Source organism: Epinephelus moara, chromosome 13 (assembly GCF_006386435.1).
Source record: "Epinephelus moara isolate mb chromosome 13, YSFRI_EMoa_1.0, whole genome shotgun sequence".
Classification (NCBI taxonomy): Eukaryota; Metazoa; Chordata; class Actinopteri; order Perciformes; family Serranidae; genus Epinephelus; species Epinephelus moara.
The window spans coordinates 15,468,278-15,490,826 of record NC_065518.1 but is presented as its reverse complement, the minus strand read 5'-3'; the positions used below and the strand labels follow the sequence as shown (position 1 = coordinate 15,490,826).

Sequence of the window (22,549 nt, the reverse complement as noted above, 5' to 3'; positions counted from 1 at the left end):
CTGTAAAGTCCATTCAGTAGCTGCTCTTTCTTTATACCTGTTGTGTTTATTGCAAAGACGTAATATGTCACCCAGTGCAACTTCACTGTGCTCTTATTTGTTGTTATTAGTTTTTCAAAAATAATGGAGCTATGTCTACAAAGACAGTACTCTTTTTTGGATAGAGTCATCATTGGTTTTGTTAGTATTTGTTCCTTACAATAAAAAGCCTTGAATGTAATATAAATCACTTTAATTCTATCACAAATAAATGGAATTTGTCTTACAGAGAAACTACAATTAGAACATTGTTTGACATTCATTGTAATATCTACTCAACTTCAAACTCAAGCTCAGCAATGGATTTTATCTCATGTCCGCCCATTGGTACTCCAGCTCCTCGATGATCCCTGGCAGTACAGCTTTTGGTCCAGCGCTCGTAGCTGCTCCAGGAAACCGCTGTTAGGTGAGATGTTCCTGTTGGCGCTGACAGCTTTGATGGCATCCACCAGTGTCATGTTCTCGTGGATCATCAGGTAGGCCAGAACCAAGGTGGACGAGCGGCTGATTCCCATCGCGCAGTGGACAAACACTTTACCTGCAAGAAACAAAAACTCAACATCCACCCAGAGCTTAGCAATCCCCTACCAGCTCAACGTCTACATTTACAAGCATGCAATGACTGGATTATTGTGGTGAACTTTATTCTAACTGTCTAATTTGTTACTCCTCTGTGGATTAAAAACCATGCACATCACAGAGAGGAGTCCTTCTAACTCCTGACTAAAAGTTTTCAACAATATTGCAACAAATGTTTCTACACGCGGTAATCCCTGGTTGCTTATCGGGCCCGAGGATTAGGGCGCATAGGAGCACGTAATTGAACTGTCTTGGCGTCTGTGTATTTCTGCTGGGGATTACTGTAGGCCCCGCCACACACTGGAGCCCCCGATCAGCCAGCATGTGAATGAGGAGGCCTCATCTTATTACTGTCATGTCAGATACCGACTTCACTTTGCATAACAGGCCAGGCAGGCACAGGCCACAAACATAATTGTGTAATTTCCATGTCCAATAAAAGTGTTGCTTACAAATTACCAGGGCAATCCATTTAAAACCAATTTTCCTGGCCAAGGTCTGAGCTTATGAGAAGATTACCGTGGGGGAAAGATATTAGCTTGATATTATGTTTAGTGTTTGATTTGCATTTTAATGACTAATACAACTGGGGGCTGCTGTAATGGGAATTGACTGACAAATGTTTCTGTACTTTGGCTTGCAGGAAAAAAAAAGTCTCCCTCAATTTAATGTGTAAAAATGATGAGAAATACCTTGAGCCCAGTGAGAGCTCCTCACCTGTGGGCGAGCTCAAAGCATTCTTGATAAAATTGGCCGCTGGGTAAAAGAAGGGACTCAAGTCAAAGGATGGCATGTCAAAAGCTTCCACTCCATGATAAGTGATTTTGGTGTCTCTGTAGAAGCTGGGGCCCGTGCTCACGCTGTACTTCCCATCAGCAGCGTTGAGCACATGGGTGATGCGGTGAACCTGGAGTGTCCTCTTGTCTTTGGCTGCATACCTAAATTGAAACAAGAACAATCATGTCAGTGCAGAGAAGTGAAAGAAGAATTCATTCTTTTAATGATCAAACATATGACCATTGTGCAATAAGAAATACTTATACTAATTATTAACAAGTTGTCATATTCATAATTAATAAAACATAAAACAACAGACGAGTTAAATTTTTCTTTTTAGCAGTTTTTCTTTTGTTAAACACCGCAAACAAATTTCAATTCACCTCCATCATATTAGGGTGGTGACAAGAATCCCAGAGACAGATATAACTAATAAAACATTAACTATCTTCTGTGTGAGTGCACCTGCTCTGTACCTTTTGCAAACATTTAGCACGTTAGCTTGATAGCATGTTCACGTGCTAATGCTACATCCATGACTAATTTGTGTAAAGTTAAAGTCTTAAGGTTTAGCGTGTAGCTTAATGTCACCAACGCCATAATAAATGTTGACATAGTATGTTTTTGCAAACTACAAATATGTTATATTTGTATCTATCTTTACTTTATGTTTCCTTACTCAGTTTTCAATATTACTATTACTTTTGTCTCCACAAATACAGCCAGAAATGTCCCAGTATGTCATTAAAAAATACCTGTTTTTGTCGCCTCAAACACGGCTGGAAATGTCAACACAATGTGTTGTTAAAAAATACCTGGTTTTGCCACCAACGGCCAGAAATGTCCCAGTATGTCATTAAAAAATACCTTTTTTTGTCGCCTCAAACACAGCTGGAAATGTCCTGATATGTTGTTAAAAAAATACCCGGTTTGGTCGCCACAAACATGGCAAGACATGTCCAGACATGTTGTCAAAAAATACCTGTTTTTGCCACCAACGGCTGGAAATGTCCTGACATGTCATTAAAAAAACACCTGTTTTTGTTGCCTCAAACACGGCTGGAAATATATCGATGTGTTGTTACAAAATACCCTGATTCGTCACTACAACACAGTTGGGAATTTCCTGATGTGTTGTTGAAAAACACATGTTTTTTCGCCACAAACACGGCTGCAAATGTCCAGACCTGACATCAAAATATACCCGGTTTTGTTGCCACAATGTGATTGGAAATGTTCCAATGTGTTGTTGAAAAAATACCCTGTTTTGTCACCACAACACGGTTGGAAATGTCATGATGTGTTGTTGAAAATATCTGGTCTTGTGTCCCAAACATCGCTGAATATGTCCAGACATGTTATGGCATCACAAGCGTGGCCGGAAATGTCCCAACTGTTTTGTCACCACAACACAGTCAGAAATGTCCCGAAGTGTACTTAAAAAATATCTAGTTTTGTCATTACAAACATGGCTGGAAATGTCCAGACATATTGTCAAAAAAATATCCAGTTTTGTTACCACAACACAGCGGGAATGTCCCAACATGTCGTTAAAAATTACCCGGTTTTGTCACCACAAACAGGACTGGAAATATCCTGCTGTCATTGAAAAATGGTCTGGCTTGGCAGCCATCTTGCCTGGTGTCACCCCATCCACCATCACCTTCTCCCTCCTGATGTCACATGTAATTACAACTATGTCACTTTAACATATCTGTGCTTTGCAGAAATGTACAATACCAACATTTTATTCAGGGACTGGGCTGACTTTTACCATTAATGCATTATTGTTAATTGTTTTCTCAACCTTTGGTGACAATTTGTGTATCCTTTAACAGCATGCTTGGTCTCACATGTCTCCAATATAGATCCTGGGCTGAACCTCATCCAGACGGTTGCTGCTCCCACTCTTTGTCCACATCAGCCTCTGGAGCTCTGAAGCCGGGGGGGTCTCATACCTGCCGTCTGCCCCCTCAGGGCTCCCCAAGCAGCTGAAGCCTCTGGGCATGTCTGGATGCAGCAGTCTCTACTTTTACAACCTATTGTGAAGAAGTACCACACATGATATCAACTGTGAGTTTAAACATCATTGTTGAAACTGACAAAACTGCTCATTGATATGAAATTTTGACCACATGAGAAGCTGAGAAGTCGTCAAAGGCTTTGGAGATGCTTTTTTCTTTGCTTCACTCATTAACAGTTTAAGAAAGGAAACACAGAAACAGTTTCAGACACCATCTGATGCCCCTTTGAATGCTTAATAATTCTACTCATGACTTTTAATAGGCTTTATCAACTAAAGAGAGGTAGCACTGAAAGAGAAATACAATGTGGGATTACAGTGAGGATCGTTAATTAGGACATCAGGTAAAGAGGCCTGGCTATTGCCTTTAAATATAGACTATAATTGCGCCAATAAATGCACTCCACAGCAGCAAAGGACCACAAGAACACATAATTGTAAGATGACCTTATGATGCTCTCATTATTTTATCTACAGTTCAGCAGCACTTAGGTTTATTTATCTCCAGAGATACAGAAAATTGGTATTCAAGGCCTATAAACATCAGCTTTTCATTTCCTGCAGGCAAGTCCAACCTGTGCATTTACAATTTACACACTGGGCTTGTGAGAGACTTATACTGTGCATACTGTATACATTAGCATCCATTTAGGCAGCTATGTGATTCTGCTCCAGGCTGAGGACGTACAAACGATGTGTATGCATTGTTATAGTAAAGAAACCCATGGCAGCGGCTCAGCTTCTTATTTGCATTCTGCTGGTGCGCGGAGACATAATGTGGCACTCAGGGTTTGGAGACGTATTGTCGCGTCCACAGGGAAGAGTCGTTGAGACCAAATCTGTTTCAGTGACCTTTTGTTAAGCTGCCGTGGCATATGGAGGTGCACTCAAACATCATGATGGCTTTATCCATCTCTGCATGGTTGCATGTGTATGCAAGAAAAGCTGCATCTGACCCAGCATATGCTCCATGCATAGAGTAAAGTGTGTCTTTGCAGAAGTACAACATGTGCCCGGAGTACCTGAGGCTCTTCTTTCTCCTCATTGATCTATAAGTACAACCCTTCCCTCCCTCCCACAGTCAGGGCAGAGAACTGATTTCCCTGGTGCACATGTTGAGCTGCAGCGCTGCTTTCATAGCCTCCCCCCTTAGGCTAACCTGTCCTTCCTGCTCTACTTCTGTGTAATTAAAGATGCTATGTATGGGAAAGTGCCCACGGTTAACATGGAGGGCAAATAAAAACTGCTTTTTTTTCTCTTTCTTTTTTTTTACCTCCTCCGGGCCTCTTCTTGGTGGTTTTATGAATTACACTTCCCTCTTTAGCCTTTCGGATATGGTTCGTCTGGATTTGTGAGCAAATTAATAAAAGCAGAAAGTGTGGTCATCCATCAGGCAATGCATCACAGTACATCCTTGTTTATTAAAGTGCTTTACAAACATATTTACCTTGCAAACAAAGGTATACAGTACCATAAATCCACACACTAAAGTCTAATAAACATTTCCCAACAAATATCTGCAACGAATTCGTAACAACATATTGTTAGCAGACACTTGCCTTGGCTGGAAACGTTGCTTTTCAAGGTCTCTCTGTACAAGAGCTACATGTAGGTCGACAGCACAACTGTCTGAGTTCTCCTTGGTAATCTACCCTGCAACCTTTTTTGCTATTTTAACATCTGAATCTCAGCCCAAAATAATTCTGGCATCATCTTCTGCATTCCTTTAAGGTTACCCGAGCTACCAGGCAGCACAGGAGGGGGGATAGGACACGGCTTTTTCAATAGCAAGAGAATTAGATCAGTGCTGCTGAGCTTAAATCTCACACAGTCTCTACTGAGATTCGGCTCCACAGTTAAATGTGTGTTAAATCAACACCTGGATGTTTGGTCAAGTCAGGAGCTTCTGATCTCTTTTACTTTACATGAGAATGAAAGCATAAACACTGATTAAAGGTTCACACTTTAAACTGCAGTATAGAGATATAAAATCTTGCCTAAAGCATAAAAATAGTACGTCAAGAAGAATTATTCAAGAAAGATGAAGACATGTACAAACAATACAAGCATTTATTTTTATCATGCAAAGTTCATTCTTTGCAAAACACCCTTGTATTCTGTTTCTTGCACCCAAATAAAATATTCATAAAAGAAATCCCCAACTGTGTATCACATGTTGGGAGATAATGATTTCTAAAAGGTCCGTCAACCCAGTCAATTTTCATTTGTCACATGTAAACATATAAGTTACACTGACTATTTATTAAGTATGCAATCAACTGATGAACCATCCTAAAATCATTGCTGTCAGACTACTCTACAATAGACGTGTGTGTCTTTTTGTGTCTGACGCTCCTAATGTTTTTACAGATGATTTCATAGACAATCAAAAGATCTGAAACCTTTTGATCTACAGCGACGATCATCTCAACTAGCTTGACGAATACACCAAAGGAATTTCACACTGAGAACACTGATGGGTTTTGTCTTGTTAAAGAGACGGATGAGATTGATTCCCATTTTGAGTTTGGCCATTGAATTGCAGAAACAAGTATCTTTTCTGAGTCATCTACAGAGTTTACAAAAAAAAAAGAAAAGACATTTGGTCCATTTTGCTGTAATACAAAGTGAGGTGCTGAAGAAAAAGACATCTGACAAGAATGAGAGGTAACGGAAAGACATAAATACTGTAGCTTTAAAATCTCCTTATCATTAGCATTCATTGTTCAGTCTCTGTTTTCACTTTGCATTGCATTAAGTCTCCAAACTGTCTTTTGTTAAGAAGTTCTTTGTTGTTGCTGTACAAGTTTATTCATTAAGATAAACCCCTTGAAATGAACCATCTTGTTTTCGATTGTGTCCTAGTATACATACAGTTTGTTTTTAATATCGCTACCTCCAAAAACATAGAAAAATACATAAAAGTCTGTAGCCTAGTCATGGTGGCAGGTCCACAAGAAGGTTATGCAGCTTATTAAAAACCAGACAACAAAACTGGATTCTTACTTAAAGACAACTCTCTAATTCTGTGTGAGATCTTTACCACTAGAAAGACAAGATATAGCTTGGTCTGAGGGTGGCGCCAGAGGTAAGGCCATGTTGTAGCTACTGTATGTTTTTATCGCCACATCTCTGCATTGTCAGATTTGGCACAGTTTTCTTCCAGTTTGACCGTACAGTCTATGAGTTAGACATGCCATCTGTAAACCTTTACTGCACTTAGGCTCAGCTGTACACTGAGCTGAATGCTAATTTGTGTTAGCATGCTAACTTCCATCCTACTCCATTGCACGTTAACAATGAGCCTACTGGATGATAACCATGATGTTAATGTGCTGTTAACAATAAGCTATATCATGTTAGCATGGAAGATGTTAAGATACAAAGGCAAATGAGAAAGTTGCACACAAACAGTCATTGTAGCTGCTCTGCCCTAAGTTCTTATTAGCATTTTAAAGGTTGACATGCTAACATATTAACATGCTAAATGTCAGTGGAACATTCATACCTGTTAGCATGCTATTGGTATTGTGAATGCTGGATGCCAACATTAGCATGTGAATTTGCAAAAGTTTAGCATCTAATGTTTAGTATGTTAACATCTTTAACATGTTGGTGTAACATGCTAATATTAACAATAGCCTCAAAAAGGTAATATGGGCTAAAACAGTGATAATAAGCTAAATGAAAATAGTTAATAGTTATGAGTGTGCAGATTTAGGGCCTGTCCCAATACCCCCCCTTCGCTAGCTCGCACTATCTGGCGTCTGTCATCTGTCCTGTTCTGCAAAATTGTCAGTTTTTTACATTACGATAACACGCCAGCTAGTATAATTATGCTGCCTCATAATGTTAGCTGGTTAGCTAGAAGTCCCCTCCTTCTGTTAACTTTTAGCATGTAAATATATTATTAGGCCAGTGGTTCCCAACTGGTCCAGCGTTAGACATTAGTTTGTGGTCCCCACAGTTTAATATATTCAGCATCATAGTTGCGTTTAGCTATGTTGTCAAGCTAGTTTGCTGTCTCTGTCAGATAGCTGTCCATTCAGAGTGGACCCACGACCCATTTTTGGACCGCGACCCAACAGCTGGGAACCACTGTATTGGCTAAATTAACATGTCAGCTTTTAGCATGCTAATAAAAAATTGAGGGCTGAGTGAGATAAATGTTAAATGAGCAACTTTACTATTGTTTTTTTCTTAAAGGCCCAGTGTGGCAGATTATATTAATAATTATGTTTTTATTAGTGTATAATCACCTGGAACTAAGAACTGTCATGTTTTTGTCACCTTAGAATCAGCTTTATATCTACAAACAGAGCGAGTCCTTTTTCATGAGGTCCGCCATGTTGTTTCTACAGTAGCCCAGGACGGACAAACCATGCACTGGCTCTACAGAGGGCCTTTTGTGTTTTTGCGTCAGCCACTGTAGTTCTCCTGCATGCTTGGCACAGAAGTTTCAGTCAGTTGCAATCTACAACCTCACCACTAGATGGCAATAAATCCTACACACTAGACCTTTGATGTTTAACACGCCAACATATTAGCTAATGTCAAAGTACAGCTGAGTTTGACAGAAATTCAGTCATTAACTGCACCAAATTGCATGACAGTCCATTAGAAATATTAGAGTCTGGACCAACAAACTGACCAGCACCACCGTCCCTACAGACAAATGTAGGCTGAAAAATGTCATCTTCCCTTGACTACAAGATCTGACATGTTTTTTTCTTCTTTCTCATCAGCTGGAGATCCAGATCCAACAGCAAAGCCAGAAAATTCCTGTTGGGGTAGATTGCTCTCTTCTGGATCAGTTTCTGCAGAGCCTGTTTGAGCGGGAGGTGATGGTAGATCATGAGGTACGCTAACACCAAGGTCGATGACCGGCTCATTCCCATGATGCAGTGCACCAGAACTTTCCCTGAAGAACAGACAAGATGAAGGCAGAGAGGAGGGGGTGTGAAGGAAGGATTAGTGAGAGGCCTCAGTCTTATTAATATCATACATGACTGCCCGTCTCATGCTGTGGCCTTTCTTTTCTCCCGCTGTGAGCTAAAAATAGTGCCTACAATTCATCGCCTTTGTTCATTTAAGGTCCCTTTGCAGGCTGGGCCCGACTGTCTCTTTAATTCCAACTCGTCCTCTGCTTGATAGCTTCTTTGAAAGGAGCCATGGTCACATTATAGACTTAAATTCTGCAAGGTAAGACCCTTATTACTACTGCTGGCTCAAAATACACTTACATACCTTTACAAGTTGTGTTAGTGTGGTGACAGGTGACATTGAAAACAGCATGATGGGGGAATTTATGAGTTTATTAAGGATTTATAGGGTGAAATAAAAGGTGTGATGTGCAGAACTTCAAAAAAACTACCACATTTTTGCAGCAATTAAACCTCACAGTGCAGAAATAGGACAATTCGTGTGAAAAAAAGAAGCCTTGAGGAGTCTTACCATCAGGTGACTTCAGAGCCTTATGAATGAAATCAGCTGCAGGCTGGAAGTAAACATCCAGATCAAAGTGTGTCGAGTCATCTGCTGGAATGCCACAATACACAAAGCTGTTGCCATAAAAGCTTTGGTTCCCTATGCTGCCTTGCTTGGAGTGAGCAGCGTTTAATACATGAGTTATACCTAATTTCTGCAAGGCAGTCTTGTTTTGGGCTACTGCCCTAGCAACACAAAGAGACAGAAACAGGTTCAAGATGTATGTGAACGCTAAGCATCACAGAACAATGTTTTTGCACCAGAATAACACAATCAACAAGAGCTATATAAAAAATACACAGGTTTCCACATATCCTTGTGAGCCAAAGTGTGAAATAAAATGTATACTTACAAATTTCCTATGTAAATATTCGGCCAGACCTCATCAACTTGACTGAGATGAAGCTTACATGAGTCCAAAACCTTCTGCAGATCCTTCACACTTAGATACTCTTTTCTTTTGCCTTTCAAGTTTGACATTTTAAGTCCAAATCCCCACGTCTTGGATCGATTACGGTCCAAATGTTTGTTGTATCAAAGCAGTTCCCGTCAACTCCGGCGCAGGATGATCTGTACGAGCAGGTGTTTGTCTGCTGTCACTGGACAGTTACCCAATTTAGTGCTTAACCTAGCGTGTAGTCTTACTCGTGCAGAGGGCAGAACAACAAACAGAGCAGCCTGAGCTCTGCTTTTCACACCGCGGTGGGACTCTAATTTAATAAGCCTCAAACAGAGATGAATCATCCCATAAAGCAGTGATAATTGGATGCAATTATGGACAAAAATGTTTAAGTGCATTGCTTATACTGGATGACAGAGAGTCCGGGGTAATGCGGCGTTTATGGAACCGAAATACTGCAACAGATTCATGCAGCTGGTTTACTGCTCTGACATAAATATCTTGTGAAAGCAAATTGGCTGAAAAAATTAAGCTTTGCCGCTGGCTGCACATGACATCAAACAGCCCTCACACTGCTGCAAGTGTCTCTTTTAACCCTCCTATTATGTCGCAGGTCAATTTTCAACCATCCCAGGTTTCAAATTGAAGAAAAACATAATTAACCTCCATGAAATGTAATGACCTCTCTTCATACGGGGTCATGGTTGTGTTTGTAAAATGTGGGTGTGATGGTGTGTTGTGAAAAGTCAGTGCTGATGTTGTAAACAATATCAGTCAATAAATGTCTCCGGGTCATTCCAACCTGCAGACAGTTATTGATTGATTATTTAAAGTGCAGCTTCTGCTTACTGATGTATCTCCAGTGGTGTGTGTGTGGGGGGACCAAATTCCAACTGATATGTACGTACAAAAATAAAATCCAGACCTGCTGGTAAATGTGTGATTCTGGTAAGATCCAGATGCAGGTGTGGTCTGACAAAGTGTAGCTGTGTGTCTGCTGTTATCAAAGCCTTTATTAGAAATATTGAGTATAGACTAGAAATATTCCGAAACTTCCAAATCTTTGTTGACATGGGAGTTACAAGATGAAAAAGATTACATAAAATGATAAACATGAAATACCGTAAAACTTCAATTAATAGCCCGGGCTATTATTAGCTTAAATCACTCAAATCAACAGGCCTATATTTAGGACAGGCCTTTAATTATTTTCAAACAAAACTGTTGCTCAGCAAAAATCAGGATATACAATTAAATTTCATTTAAACCAGTATGAATATTACTTTTATAAAGATTAGACTTCGGATAATATATCAGGTATGAGTCACTCATTTGATCTAGCTCAGACAGACAGCACATGTGAGAGAGAGAGTTATGACACTTGAGGGCTACGGCACTCGGCACACTGACACAACACCACTTTATCCTGTTAAAACAATCCTCACAACTTGGATTAATTTTTATGAAAACCCCTTTTGATTCTTTCAATCTGAGGACCCTTACAGACTAAAGGAATATGAGTAACTTTCAGGGTAATCAAGGAATAGACAAATAATTTGAGGTAGCCAACGACATGGTTTTAAACATCTGAAGAACTTATATTGAAAAATGAACTGCTTGGCAACCAGACCAGGCCTCTAATTGAGACAGGCCTTTATTTGTCAAAACGTGTAGCCACACCGGGCTAGTAAAAGGCACTGGGCGTTTAATTGGGACTAGGGTTTTAATTGAAGTGTTAAACAATGCAGCATCACCATCACAACATATCGGCATGCATGTTTTGTTATACTGCCCTGCCATTCTGTCAAAGTATTTGTTTTTTCCTGTGTCATCCAGGTGTTTTCCATCTGCTGCCCACCATCTGCCTGATTCCATGTGAACGCAGCATAATTGGGTGAGGATAAATAGTAGAACAGCTAGAGCAGACTGGTAAGTTCAGAAAGTTACATCACTTTACTGTGGTGCAGCCTTTATATTATATTACAATATCCAAAATCTAAGAAAATATCTAGTCTCATATCATGATATCAATATAATATGGATATACTGCCCAGCCCTGCATAGCAGTAAGACTACTGAAGACACAGATGACTGGTTTCTCATGGTTTTAAGAACCTGAATGATGAAGAATAATGATGATTTTCCAAATACTTAAGTCACAAGTACAAATTCTACACCAGCACAGCTAAACATATTGGACAAATGTCAGGGGGAAAATCAAATCATAAAACTGCACAATGTATTTATTTATTTAACTGTGAAATTATATTTTAAATAAATTTGCAAATGTGCAAATTAAGTTTTTATCTCCCCACATTTTTTTTTTTTTTTTTTTTAATTTTTAAATAAACAAGATTATTATCTTAGAATTATGAGACAAAAAAAGTACGGGAAAAAAATCTGCAGGCCAAATATTTTTTTCTAAAGTAAATGAATTATGCTTCCCTGAAAATCATTGATGGATATGTTTAAAGCTGCTAATAAATGATTCAGAACTGATACAAACATGTTTTTTATATATGATTATAAATGCAATGCTGTCAATCATTCATTATCCGATCACATACCAGTTATGGATGCTTCATATAGTGAGGTATAGCCTATCTGTAGACAGTTAAAATGTGCTAAACTTTTCTTACAACTAAACTATACTAAATAATAACCATTTATTAATCGTTCATGTTGTTCTAGTGTAAATACACAGCACAACATAGTGGATTTATATTTTCTTTAACATAAAACAAAAGGTTAAATGAGTCATTTTGTCTCCTAAAATGGATTCTGCCTGAGGGTGAGTTGATTACACAGATCTCCTACTAATATAAGGGTCAATATCCTGGGAACAGGCAGCATGATTCACATTTAACACAGCGCCAGGCTCAATAATAGTTCAATACCATTCTTGAAACAAATTGATTAAAGTCAAAGTACAGTATCTCCCTCCACTGGCAGGTGCTCAATTCTTCATTTATACTGAGGAAAAACAGGCATCTGAGGCTCTGTAATTTAGACAATCTCTTTCTTTTTGAGGTGCAGAGGATTACTCAGGATGTCTTGCGCAGTTTCAGATCCAAAGCACGAAGCTGTTTGAGGAATCCTCTGTTTGGGAAAATCCATCTGTGCTCTTTGACCTTATTGATGGCCTCTAGCAAGGTGTAACGGTGGTGGATCATTAGGTAGGCCAGGACGACGGTGGCAGATCTGCTCACTCCAACTGCACAGTGGACAAAAACCCGAGCTGGTGAAGGAGAAGATTACTATTAGTTTAAAGCACGAGTTGATAATGGGATTTTATTCAAAGTGAGAGGCCTGAGACAAAACTGAGTGACAATAAAACAACACGATGGGTATTTACCACCAGCTGTGTCAAGTGCACTCTGAATATACTCAGCAGAGGAAGAGAAATAGCGAGAGAGGTCAAAGGATGGTGAGTCATCTGCAGGCACTCCATAATAGTCCACAGTGGAGCCGTAGAAGTCATGACTCCCCTGACAGTGCATCCTTCCATGAGCTGCATTCAGAACATGAGTGATTCCCAGCTTCCACAGACTGTAGCGATCATTGGCCACTGACCTGTGGACAAAGGAAACTGGAGTTATAGCAAGAAACACATAGGGTTACTTTTATTCCATAGGCTGCATCAAAAACTTACATGTCGCCAAGGAAAAGGTTAGGCCAAACTTCATCCACATGGTTGTCAAACCTTTTTCCTCCGTACAAAACCTTCACCAAGTCTTTCACAGATGGAGTGGCGGGTGAAGCTGCAATACTTTCCTGTAGATTGCTCATAGTTGACAGCATTTACCTACATATCAACATGTTGCTCTGAAACTACCTATTTGTAAGAGTTCTTCTTCCATTTGTTTTCTGTTGAGGCTTTACTACAACCATGTTGGTACTGACAAGGACAGGTGTCCCTGGTCTAAAATTAAATCAGTGACCCAACATCTAAATGTAGGCCAACCTAATGCTTCTAAATCTTTATAATATACATCTATGGTAGTTTGTACCATTTAAGTGCACATATACTTAGCTTTTGGCATGTTAACAATAACACTACTGCACAATTGAAGGCGCTGCAGTACCCGGTTTTAACCATTGGGTGTCACTGTTGGTAAGCTAGAGCTAAGCACTGGGTAGCTGATTTTCCCCTGCGCAGCTACTCTGAGCATTACCGCCCTGTGTTGTCAACATAATGCTAACCAGCGCGAAGCGAGGGCGAAATGATTTCCACCAAGCCCGTGTTGTTGCAGCAAACGCTAACACGATTTCTCCAGATTCTTGTGAGATGCCATTTAGCTAGCTAGCTGAATAAATACGTTTCCGTGTCGTCTTCTGTCACATCTCAGTCCGGGTGAGTGAGCGTGAGGCGCACGCATTGATTAAGCTAGCTAGCTAATAGCTTGTTAGCTAACCACTGTTAGCTGTGGCTGAATTAGCTTGCTTGGGAAGAGTTGTTTTGATAAAAAAAGAGAGGATGCTTTGGCTTGGTTTCATGTCTGCCTCAGGCGTACGTGTGGTTACATGCACAGTTAACCACCAGGTTGGCGTATTATCTTAAGATAATGAGAGGAGTTAGCACAATTAGCTCCTGGCCCCACCTTAGTGGTAGCCGGTGATGTAGGTTAGTGCAGGTGGGTGTTTTCCACTGGACAAAGTTACTGACCTTCTGTTGCGTTAAAGCTGCTCTGTGTACAATACAAGCTATCATACCATGCAATCCCTCAACAGGTAGAGATGCTAACATGGTATGGATATCTGTTGTTGTTTCCACTGACACTGAAGTTAATCTTAAATGAGGATTATTCCATTTAGTGTGTGGGATAGTGTTGACTAATAATAAGATTAGTCATAATAGCCACAAGTCATTATTTTTAACTATTGCAAAAGTCTGTCTGCTCTTTTACCTACTTTTTAGGGTGTGTGCAAACTTGGCAAATTGTTGCCTCATATGTTTGCTCAAGATGTGACTGCTCAGCTTGCCCGTGTAGCTCAAGCATTGTCTTAAACTTGTTTATCACTTCTAATTTTCTCTCAAAGTGAAGCTGTTTTTCTGTCTATGTGGCACTCTTGCATGGTTGGTTTAGAATTAGTATTGCTGATTCAGTGGAAATAAAGTGTGCCTATGAGTGCTTCCTTCTCCTTAAGATTCCTTTAATCGTTGGGGGAGGAAGTGATACTGACAGTGAGGGGGAGCTCAGTGGTCTGAGTTGATATTCTGTACTTTTCTTCAGCCTTCAGAGTGAGGAGGAAATGACCCAGCTGAGTGTCCGTCGCTGGACGCCCAAACACGTCGCCAAGTGGCTGAGGGAAGAAGGCTTCTGTGACTATGTGGACCTGCTGTGTAACAAGCACCGACTGGATGGCACCAGTCTGCTTGCCCTCAGCGAGTATGACCTCCGCTCGCCACCTCTGGAGCTCAAGGTGCTGGGGGACATCAAGCGTCTGATGGTGTCTATTCGCAAACTACAGAAACAGAACATTGACGTGTTGGAGGAGCTGGGTCTTCCCTTCGACGGCCACTCTCCCACAGGCTCAGGAGGCAGTTTGGACTGGTTGTGTAATGGAGACCCAGGTAGAGACTGTGACAGCACTGACACTGCACCAGTGGGAGAGGAGTATCACCAGTACACTAATGGGAAGTACAAACAGCAGACGAGGCGCCTGGATCCAGAGTACTGGAAGACAGCACTTAGCTCCATCTACGTGGTGTTTGTGTTTGGCTTCACCTCCTTTGTCATGGTCATAGTGCATGAGAGGGTGCCTGACATGCGCACATACCCTCCACTGCCAGATATTTTCCTAGACAGGTGGGTGTGAGACAGGAAAGACACTTCTAAAGTCTTATTTTTCTGACCTGGGGCACTGGGTAACAACACAAACATTTGTCAGCTGTGAGAGGCCAAAAATAGTGATTTTTTTTTTTAATCAACTGTCAGAATATCACACCAGATGGTGGACACTATAATTGCCCTACTTCCTTGTAGCATGTTTCTATTATTGTCCTCACATATTCCTGATGGGCTAGCTTTGGTTCAAAGAGACCTTTGAGTGTGTTTTTAAAGTGACCTACTTTGTAGTGTGACCCGTTGTTTATGACCAGCTTTGAGCTTTTCATGGAATTTCTTTTCATGTTTAGTGGGAGAGCTGATTTTAGGGGAGATACCAATGTGTATTTGGTTTGATAGATCATGTAGAAGCACCATTGAGTGATTTTAGGGTCCATGTTTTACTACTTAAAATCAATTGTGATGTTAGAAAGTAAGAACATAGAAATTAGTTTGTAAAATTTAAGCTTTAGCTGTAGTTTTTTTAAACCCAAATGATGTTTCAAGGGTCTTTTATAGGTCTGAGACTAATGGCTAATTAATTAGTCAGTTACCTCTTTTTAAATTAATGTATTTTTTTTGATCACTGGTTCAGTCTATAAATTGTTTGTTTTTGGCCATAACTCAGGAATTCATAAGCTTATTATGACAAAATTCCACATAAATATCTAATAGGATGTATTGATGAAGTGATGGCATTTTATATCCAAAAGGTCAAAGGTCAGCTTCACTGTGACATCATAATGTTCTGCAAAAACATTTTTCTGGCCGTTACTCAGCACCATATCTCAGGAACAGAAGGGAGACATTTGGTCAGATACTGAATTGGTGACCCTAATCTTGCGTGCCCACTTTGAAACTGTGCTGATTGTATAGATATTCTGTGCTGCAGGGGAAAAGATGTGCGTGAAACATCCATGAATTTACAGACATGAATGTAAACTGTGACATACAACAATGAGGCAGTAATTCTAGTTTTCATTTAGAAATGACCTGAGTGAATTAAAAGATTAGTAATAGTTGCCAGTTAACTTTTTGTTAATCGTTCTTTTCTCTTTTCAACAGTGTGCCTAGAATACCTTGGGCCTTTGCCATGGCTGAAGCATGTGGAGTGATCCTCTGTAATGTCTGGTTGCTGGTTCTATTGCTCCATAAACACAGGTAGAGTCCTGCAGCCTGTTGCACCAGCTATACACAAGTTTTCCTGAAGTTAGGCTGCAAAGTTTACACTAAACAATCATGGAAAATAGTTGATTTGATTGTACAGTGGTGTTGATGTTTGGTTGCACCACAGAGACATAGGGTAAGCTATTTTGGCGTAAAGTCCACACTAACCAAAATATTGTCGCAGAAAATGACAGTTTCACTTTCCTTGGGCAATTACTGGAAAGCATTATTCTATCTACCGGCAAAAATAGGGATCATTATTCACCAGCCAACATAAAAAAGGTACATAAAACTAGGACAAAGCATTACAGTTAGGTGATAACAACCTTGACCTTCAGCGAGTGTAGAGTAGCAACACATCGACTGGTAAAACTGTAAACACAGGGTAATATAATGGTAACCCATAGGGCAGGTGGAATTAAAACATTACAAACATATAATGATAGTTTACACTGGCAAACTCGTAAATTAGCAGTTGTTAATCTGAGGGTTATATACTGTAAGCCTAGATATTTGCTTTCCAGTGTGGCACAAAGGATATTTATATGTTATTGCCCACGTACTTATGTGTGTTATTTCATATGTAACGCCATAGAAGATCTGGGTTAACTCTTTCTCACGACTTGTAGGTCTATCCTTTTGCGGCGCATGTGCAGCCTCATGGGGACGGTGTTCATGCTCCGCTGCATCACCATGTTTGTCACCTCCCTGTCTGTGCCGGGACAACACCTGCAATGCTCAGGAAAGGTAACACTTACAGTAATGAATTTTCTGTATCTTAAACACAGCGTCTTTGCCTCCTTAAAAGATCACATTGCTGATGATTCCACTTCCTCTCTCCGTCTAGATGTATGGTGACATGTGGGCCAAGCTGCAGCGAGCTGTGGCCATCTGGAGCGGTTTCGGGATGACGCTGACGGGAGTGCATACATGTGGTGACTACATGTTCAGCGGCCACACTGTGGTCATTACCCTGCTCAACTTCTTTGTCACAGAGTGTGAGTCGCCTTTACATCTGAAGTTGTCTTTGTAAATTTGTGTTATATTTAGGGGGGAACACAGCAACTAAAAAGGAATACTTCACAACCCAAATCACCATCTGTATATCAGTTACTCACCCTGTGTTATGTTGAGTTCACAAAGAAACGTGTTTTTGCCTCCGCAGTGAGAATCAAAAAACTGAGAAAATTCTTGATGATGTCATAGGGAAATGTGTTTAAGAGAAGCTAACCTACGGTAAAACACATGACTCGTGCAGTATAATCCAAGTCTCTACACAGTCGTAAGCTCACTACTTCCCAAACTGACAGCCCTGTCTGATGGGGGCCTGCACTGAAAGTAAAACTTATTCATGCTTTTGTCAAAGCCAGACTCCATTGATGAAAACATCAATTTTAACTCACCGAACATGGCAGCTTCTGGTTTACCACTGCCTCGATCATTTTTTTTAATTGTGTTATTGTGTGACTTTGGTGTTTTCAAGGGTTAGTTTGGATTCACCAAAGTCCCACAATAACATAAACTTACCTAACTGATTAAGGCAGCGGTAGACCAGCAACTCCTCTGTGCAGCAAGGTAAAATTACTGCTTTTGTCAATGTAGTCTGGCTTGAGGAGAGCATCGGTAAGTTTCACTTTTTGTTCAGTTCCCATTCGGAAAGGGCTGTCTGTTTGGGAAGTGCTCAGCATATGACTGGATAAATGAGACTTTTATCATACTGCACGACTAATGTTGAAGTTTATATACGAATGTTGTGGTATAGTTTTGCTGTTGTTAAATGCGGACCCTCTTTTACTTGAATTCATCAAGAATTTTCTCAGTTATTTGATTCCTTGCTGAATGTGGAGGCGTGCAAGAAAAACAAAGCAAATGGTCATATGGGGGCTGAAGTATTCCTTTACGTTTTAAGTATAATATGTGATGATCAAGGCATTTTTTTTTAGCTTTTCAGGAGATGTTTGTCTGCTGGTGATTAGGTTTGGTATTTGTTTACCACCCAAAATAAAGTTTTGAAAGCACAAATTCAGCTTTATCATTTTGGTTGAAGGTCTGAATTGAAGGTTTGAGGTCTACTAAATGTATCTGAAGTTTACATTCTGCAATATTTTATGTTTTTATCTGCTAAAAAAAAGAAATACTTCAAAAGAAGAATATTATTTTGTTTGACTCGGGATTTTAAACTCAAATCTGACTTTCACTAATATTTTTTGACATTCAGTTCCCTTTAAGTTGCCACATTCATTCATGAAAATCATGATTAATTATGAGCTGTAATTAGAAGCTGTGACATCAGAGTATTAAAGTAAATAATGAGGAAGACATATGAAGAGCAACAAACACTGTGACCATAGTTGGGAACATTGTCTCTTTGTTGCCATCCAGTGTCCTTTGCTGGTATTACACCTGAAATAAAAACAAGCCTCCATCAGTCTGACCTGGACAGAAATAGTCTGTCTCCAAAGAATATGATTGGTTTAGTGGTAAAACAACAACCAAAAAAAAAAAAAGATAATTTGTTGAACGTATCTTCATCTTCTCCTGTTTTTAATTTTACAAACAGACACCCCACGAAGCTGGAACTTCATTCACACGTTGTCCTGGGTCCTGAATCTCTTCGGCATCTTCTTCATCTTGGCTGCACATGAACACTACTCCATTGATGTGTTCATAGCCTTCTACATCACTACCAGACTCTTCCTCTACTACCACACTCTAGCCAACACCCGGGCCTACCAGCAGAGTCGAAGAGCTCGCATCTGGTTCCCCATGTTCTCGTTCTTTGAGTGCAATGTCAACGGGCCCGTCCCCAACGAGTACTGCTGGCCCTTCTCTAGACCTGCTGTGATGAGGAGGCTTATTGGATAGTGAGCAGCAGCAGCAGCAGTACTGTCAGACACTTCTTAGCCTGTGCGGTTTAGTCTGCTTTGTCAAGTTGCCAACTGAGGCGGTGTGTGATATCTTCATCAACAAAGACTTCTGTTGTGATCCTGTTAGCACCGAGGCCTGATGGGATACACAGAGCCATACCTTCTTATATTCTGGGACTTATCTTCAAACCTGCTTCCTCTGTCATCATTTTTAGGCGGATTAAACGAAATCCACAAAACCATACAGAATTTCTAAAAAGCCCCATCGACACTCTTTGCTCGACTTTGAAAAGTGAACACAGCGGAGATATGTTTCATTCAACGGTTGCTTATTTGTCCTAGGAATAGGAATGTCATTTTATGTAGCATAAAGTGCATTTATCAGTACCTCCCGACTTTAAGAGATGGTTCAGATTTTTTTAAGTTGGGTTGTATGAGGTACTTATCCATAGTCAGTGTATTAACTAAAGTAGATGCCCCCCCCCCAGGTTGGAGACCCAGACAAGAGTACTGACACGGAAGCTAAGCAATACAATTCTGTGGACAAAGGCAGCAGGAAAACGTGTTTTAGCCACCTGAAAAAAAAGGCCCACCTAAAACAATCAATATCAGACTAGGTGTATGTTACATTTGTATTATTTTCACCGGTTTACCTTGCTGTTAGCCAACCCCTTCTGACAGGGAACTAAAGCTGTTGTTTTGCTCTCTTCAAGGCCACCAGACTCCTTTGACAAAATCAGTAATTTTACCTCACAGAACACAGGAGTTGCTGGTCTACCCCTGCCTTGATTAGCGAGACTTTTTTTTGTCATTGTCTGACTTCAGTGTTTTAAAGAGTTAAGGCCTTTGCACACTGAGTATGTTTGTTTCAGATCCATTTTTTTAATTTAAAAAAATCGTTATGTACACTGATTCTGATGCGTTTTATTGTTCTATTCGTTGTGAAAATTCACAACACGTGACAAAGTGAAAAGACACATTTCCTCCTTTGTCTCTCAACTGAAGTCACCTATCTGGCCGTCCATTTGGCACCACAACTGCACCAAGTGGTGGAGCTGTCCTTCCTCTCTCCTCCACATTCCGTGTGCGGTCCACATCCTCCTCCTCGTCATTATCCCCTTGAATATTACGATCTGACCTGTTGAACGTGAGCTATCTGAGTTATGAAATGATTCTGTGCGCCCCGTTCCTCTGTCTTGTGGCTGTGTCCCGCCGCCACATTTTCTTCAGTAATTCTTGGTCAAACGTCTGTAAAGGCTTCTGACGGACACAAAAAAATGTAGAAAATTAAATTGTTCTGAAAATTTTAAAGACAGACAAAACTTTTGGACTCATTGTGCAAACGTGATTGACACTGTGAATTTGTCTTTATTTTCTTAAGATGTGTGACAATTTTGGACGAAAAAAAAACCCAGACTCTGTGTGCAAAGGCCTTTAGTTAGGCTTCACCGGTGTCACTCAATAACACTAACTAACCAACCGATTAAGGCAGCGGTAGACCAGCAATTCCTGTGTTCTGTGAGGTAAAATTACTGCTTTTGTCAAAGGAGTCTGGTGGCTTTGCAGAGAGATCATAGATGGATATGACGGCTTCAGTTCCATGTCAGAAGGGGCTGCCAGGTGAAGCTGTGAAAATCTTCTAAATACAAAGTATACTTAAACTGATATTGATTTTTTTTTAAGTGGTTAAAAGAAGTTTAGCTGCTGCCCCTGTCCACAGCAGTACATTGCTTAGCTTCTGTGGCCGTACTCCTGCCTGCTTCTCCAAACTGAGGGTGTGCCGACTGCAGGTAATACACTGACTATGGATACATACCTCACACGACTCTGCCTCAAAAATCCGATCTATCCCTTTAAGAATATTTACATAACACATGATAACATAAAGCCACATCAGAAAACTCTCAGGCAGCGGTGTACCTAACCCTTCACAGCAGTTTGCCATTTTCTGTGCAATTAAAACACCTGATCATTTCAAGGTTTGTATCCGGATTCATGACTGACAGTTTTGTCTTACCTCCCACTTTGTAATGTATCAAAGAATAACTCTATGGACCACTGTTAAAGCAATATGTAAAGATCTACCTTACACTGTTGCTTTGTTTCTGTACAGCAAAATGTCGTTCATCATGTTGACAAACAGATGTTATTTCTTTGCCATGATTGAAGTCTTTTTCATTCCTCCAAATAATGCTTTCATTTTGACAGTGTTACTAAATGTTAACAGATGAATTCATAGCTCATTGAAAGATACAGTAAAGTATGATAATGTCATTATCAGCCAAAAACGTTGAATCAAAGATTTATTTCCAGCTGTCTTAAATATAATTCCAGTTGCCAATTACCTTGAGTGTTACGATAGATTTCTCTGTGTAGAAATGTCCCAAATCTTTCATGTTTACTGTTGGATAGTTGTATAGTGCTTTTTTTTAATCATCATACAGTGTAAATTATAATAATCTTTTCACATTAATCTGTAGTGACGGTTCTCCAAAAGGATCCTTAAATTTGTATGTATTTGTTTGTATTAATTTATTTCATTTTGTAACAGTCAATAGGTATTTTTATATTTCGTATATGATGTTACAGCAACATGCACACGAAGAAATATGTTTACAGTTGCTCTTAACTATTTATTTGAAACACTATGTGCTTTCTAAGTGTAAATGTTGATTTCAGATTGGCCTCTACATTTCATCGAGTGAAACTGTCGTGAGAGGGATGTTGTAATTGATGTGATCGTTACAGCATGTTAGAAACATGGTTATTATAAAGGGAGCTGGCAGTATACGACACGTCCTGTCACTGAGGGATGATGGTGTTGTGCTCATGTGCTCATGCAAAGCCACATTACTTGTTTCATGTCTCGTTCATTCATTTCCATCATTAAAGAGCTGAAATCAAAGACCAGTTTCTTATGTGTATTTCTCCACTCACTGCACTACCTCATAATGAATGTGCATTATAAATAGACTGATACAGTGCAAAGTCTTCAGGATGAGAGATTATTAGTTTATAAAACTGTCAAAAGCTGATGCTTGCTGTGTATTTTAGCCAATATTAAGCAGTGGATGATGAGTGGACATATATAAGGTACTTCAGTTTTAGGATTTTATATTGATTGTACAGGCCATCCAGTAAAATGTGTCAGAAAAGGTTCAGGTTTGATTTTAACTAGAAAAAGAATCTATTAGTCATATGTTTTAATGTGTGCTTTTGGTATACACAAAAATAATTTGTACATATGGTGATTATTTTTTAAAGTGTAACACTGAGCTACAAGGACATTTTTTATGTTTTACAAACACTTAGATTTACTATTCTTAGTAATAGCGTCATTTATACAAGGATAGCTCCATAGACACCTGAGCAATGGAGCAAT

At 39.8% G+C, this 22,549-nt stretch overlaps 4 protein-coding genes across 8 annotated transcripts; 1 reads left to right on the top strand and 3 right to left on the bottom strand.

Annotated features, from left to right (window-relative positions):
• Window positions 1–219: 219 nt before the first annotated feature.
• Window positions 220–9,392, bottom strand: LOC126400001 (dual specificity protein phosphatase 13-like). 4 transcript variants are annotated; one of them, XM_050060395.1, is made up of 5 exons: window positions 4,978–5,324; window positions 4,692–4,761; window positions 3,249–3,434; window positions 1,336–1,556; window positions 220–577 (listed from the first exon to the last, which is right to left on the bottom strand). In XM_050060395.1, the coding sequence occupies exons 3-5, from the start codon at window positions 3,401–3,403 to the stop codon at window positions 351–353; spliced, it is 603 nt and encodes a 200-aa protein (XP_049916352.1). In that variant the 5' UTR covers window positions 3,404–3,434; window positions 4,692–4,761; window positions 4,978–5,324; the 3' UTR covers window positions 220–350. The 4 variants fall into 4 exon arrangements, with proteins under 4 accessions (XP_049916352.1, XP_049916353.1, XP_049916355.1 ...); XM_050060396.1 differs by lacking the exon at window positions 4,978–5,324 and adding an exon at window positions 4,866–4,918; XM_050060398.1 differs by lacking the exons at window positions 4,692–4,761; window positions 4,978–5,324 and adding an exon at window positions 9,258–9,392.
• On the bottom strand, window positions 5,471–9,496 carry LOC126400002 (dual specificity protein phosphatase 13-like). The gene is made up of 3 exons (XM_050060399.1): window positions 9,258–9,496; window positions 8,873–9,090; window positions 5,471–8,339 (listed from the first exon to the last, which is right to left on the bottom strand). The coding sequence occupies exons 1-3, from the start codon at window positions 9,383–9,385 to the stop codon at window positions 8,125–8,127; spliced, it is 561 nt and encodes a 186-aa protein (XP_049916356.1). The 5' UTR covers window positions 9,386–9,496; the 3' UTR covers window positions 5,471–8,124.
• Window positions 9,497–11,786: 2,290 nt separating this feature from the next.
• LOC126400004 (dual specificity protein phosphatase 13-like) lies at window positions 11,787–13,145 on the bottom strand. The gene is made up of 3 exons (XM_050060400.1): window positions 12,958–13,145; window positions 12,661–12,878; window positions 11,787–12,543 (listed from the first exon to the last, which is right to left on the bottom strand). The coding sequence occupies exons 1-3, from the start codon at window positions 13,104–13,106 to the stop codon at window positions 12,350–12,352; spliced, it is 561 nt and encodes a 186-aa protein (XP_049916357.1). The 5' UTR covers window positions 13,107–13,145; the 3' UTR covers window positions 11,787–12,349.
• Window positions 13,146–13,485: 340 nt separating this feature from the next.
• On the top strand, window positions 13,486–22,058 carry LOC126400000 (sphingomyelin synthase-related protein 1-like). Of its 2 annotated transcripts, none has more exons than XM_050060394.1 (6): window positions 13,486–13,659; window positions 14,540–15,115; window positions 16,199–16,294; window positions 16,930–17,047; window positions 17,148–17,298; window positions 18,861–22,058. In XM_050060394.1, exons 2-6 carry the CDS (start codon window positions 14,559–14,561, stop codon window positions 19,163–19,165), a joined length of 1,227 nt encoding a protein of 408 aa, XP_049916351.1. In that variant the 5' UTR covers window positions 13,486–13,659; window positions 14,540–14,558; the 3' UTR covers window positions 19,166–22,058. The 2 variants fall into 2 exon arrangements, with proteins under 2 accessions (XP_049916351.1, XP_049916350.1); XM_050060393.1 differs by lacking the exon at window positions 13,486–13,659 and adding an exon at window positions 13,694–14,053.
• The last annotated feature ends 491 nt before the right edge of the window (window positions 22,059–22,549 follow it).

Coding starts and splice junctions, on each gene's coding strand:
- LOC126400000 (XM_050060393.1), top strand. Junction 15,116..16,198: donor CCAGATATTTTCCTAGACAG/GTGGGTGTGAGA, acceptor TCTTTTCAACAG/TGTGCCTAGAATACCTTGGG. Junction 17,299..18,860: donor CAACTTCTTTGTCACAGAGT/GTGAGTCGCCTT, acceptor TTTTACAAACAG/ACACCCCACGAAGCTGGAAC.
- LOC126400004 (XM_050060400.1), bottom strand. CDS start 13,106: ATGCTGTCAACTATGAGCAATCTACAGGAAAGTATTGCAGCTTCACCC. Junction 12,879..12,957: donor AACCTTTTCCTTGGCGACAT/GTAAGTTTTTGA, acceptor CTTTGTCCACAG/GTCAGTGGCCAATGATCGCT. Junction 12,544..12,660: donor TGCACTTGACACAGCTGGTG/GTAAATACCCAT, acceptor CTCCTTCACCAG/CTCGGGTTTTTGTCCACTGT.
- LOC126400002 (XM_050060399.1), bottom strand. CDS start 9,385: ATGTCAAACTTGAAAGGCAAAAGAAAAGAGTATCTAAGTGTGAAGGAT. Junction 9,091..9,257: donor AATATTTACATAGGAAATTT/GTAAGTATACAT, acceptor TTGTGTTGCTAG/GGCAGTAGCCCAAAACAAGA. Junction 8,340..8,872: donor GGCTCTGAAGTCACCTGATG/GTAAGACTCCTC, acceptor TCTGTTCTTCAG/GGAAAGTTCTGGTGCACTGC.
- LOC126400001 (XM_050060398.1), bottom strand. CDS start 3,403: ATGCCCAGAGGCTTCAGCTGCTTGGGGAGCCCTGAGGGGGCAGACGGC. Junction 1,557..3,248: donor AGGATCTATATTGGAGACAT/GTGAGACCAAGC, acceptor GTTTCAATTTAG/GTATGCAGCCAAAGACAAGA. Junction 578..1,335: donor TGCTTTGAGCTCGCCCACAG/GTGAGGAGCTCT, acceptor TGTTTCTTGCAG/GTAAAGTGTTTGTCCACTGC.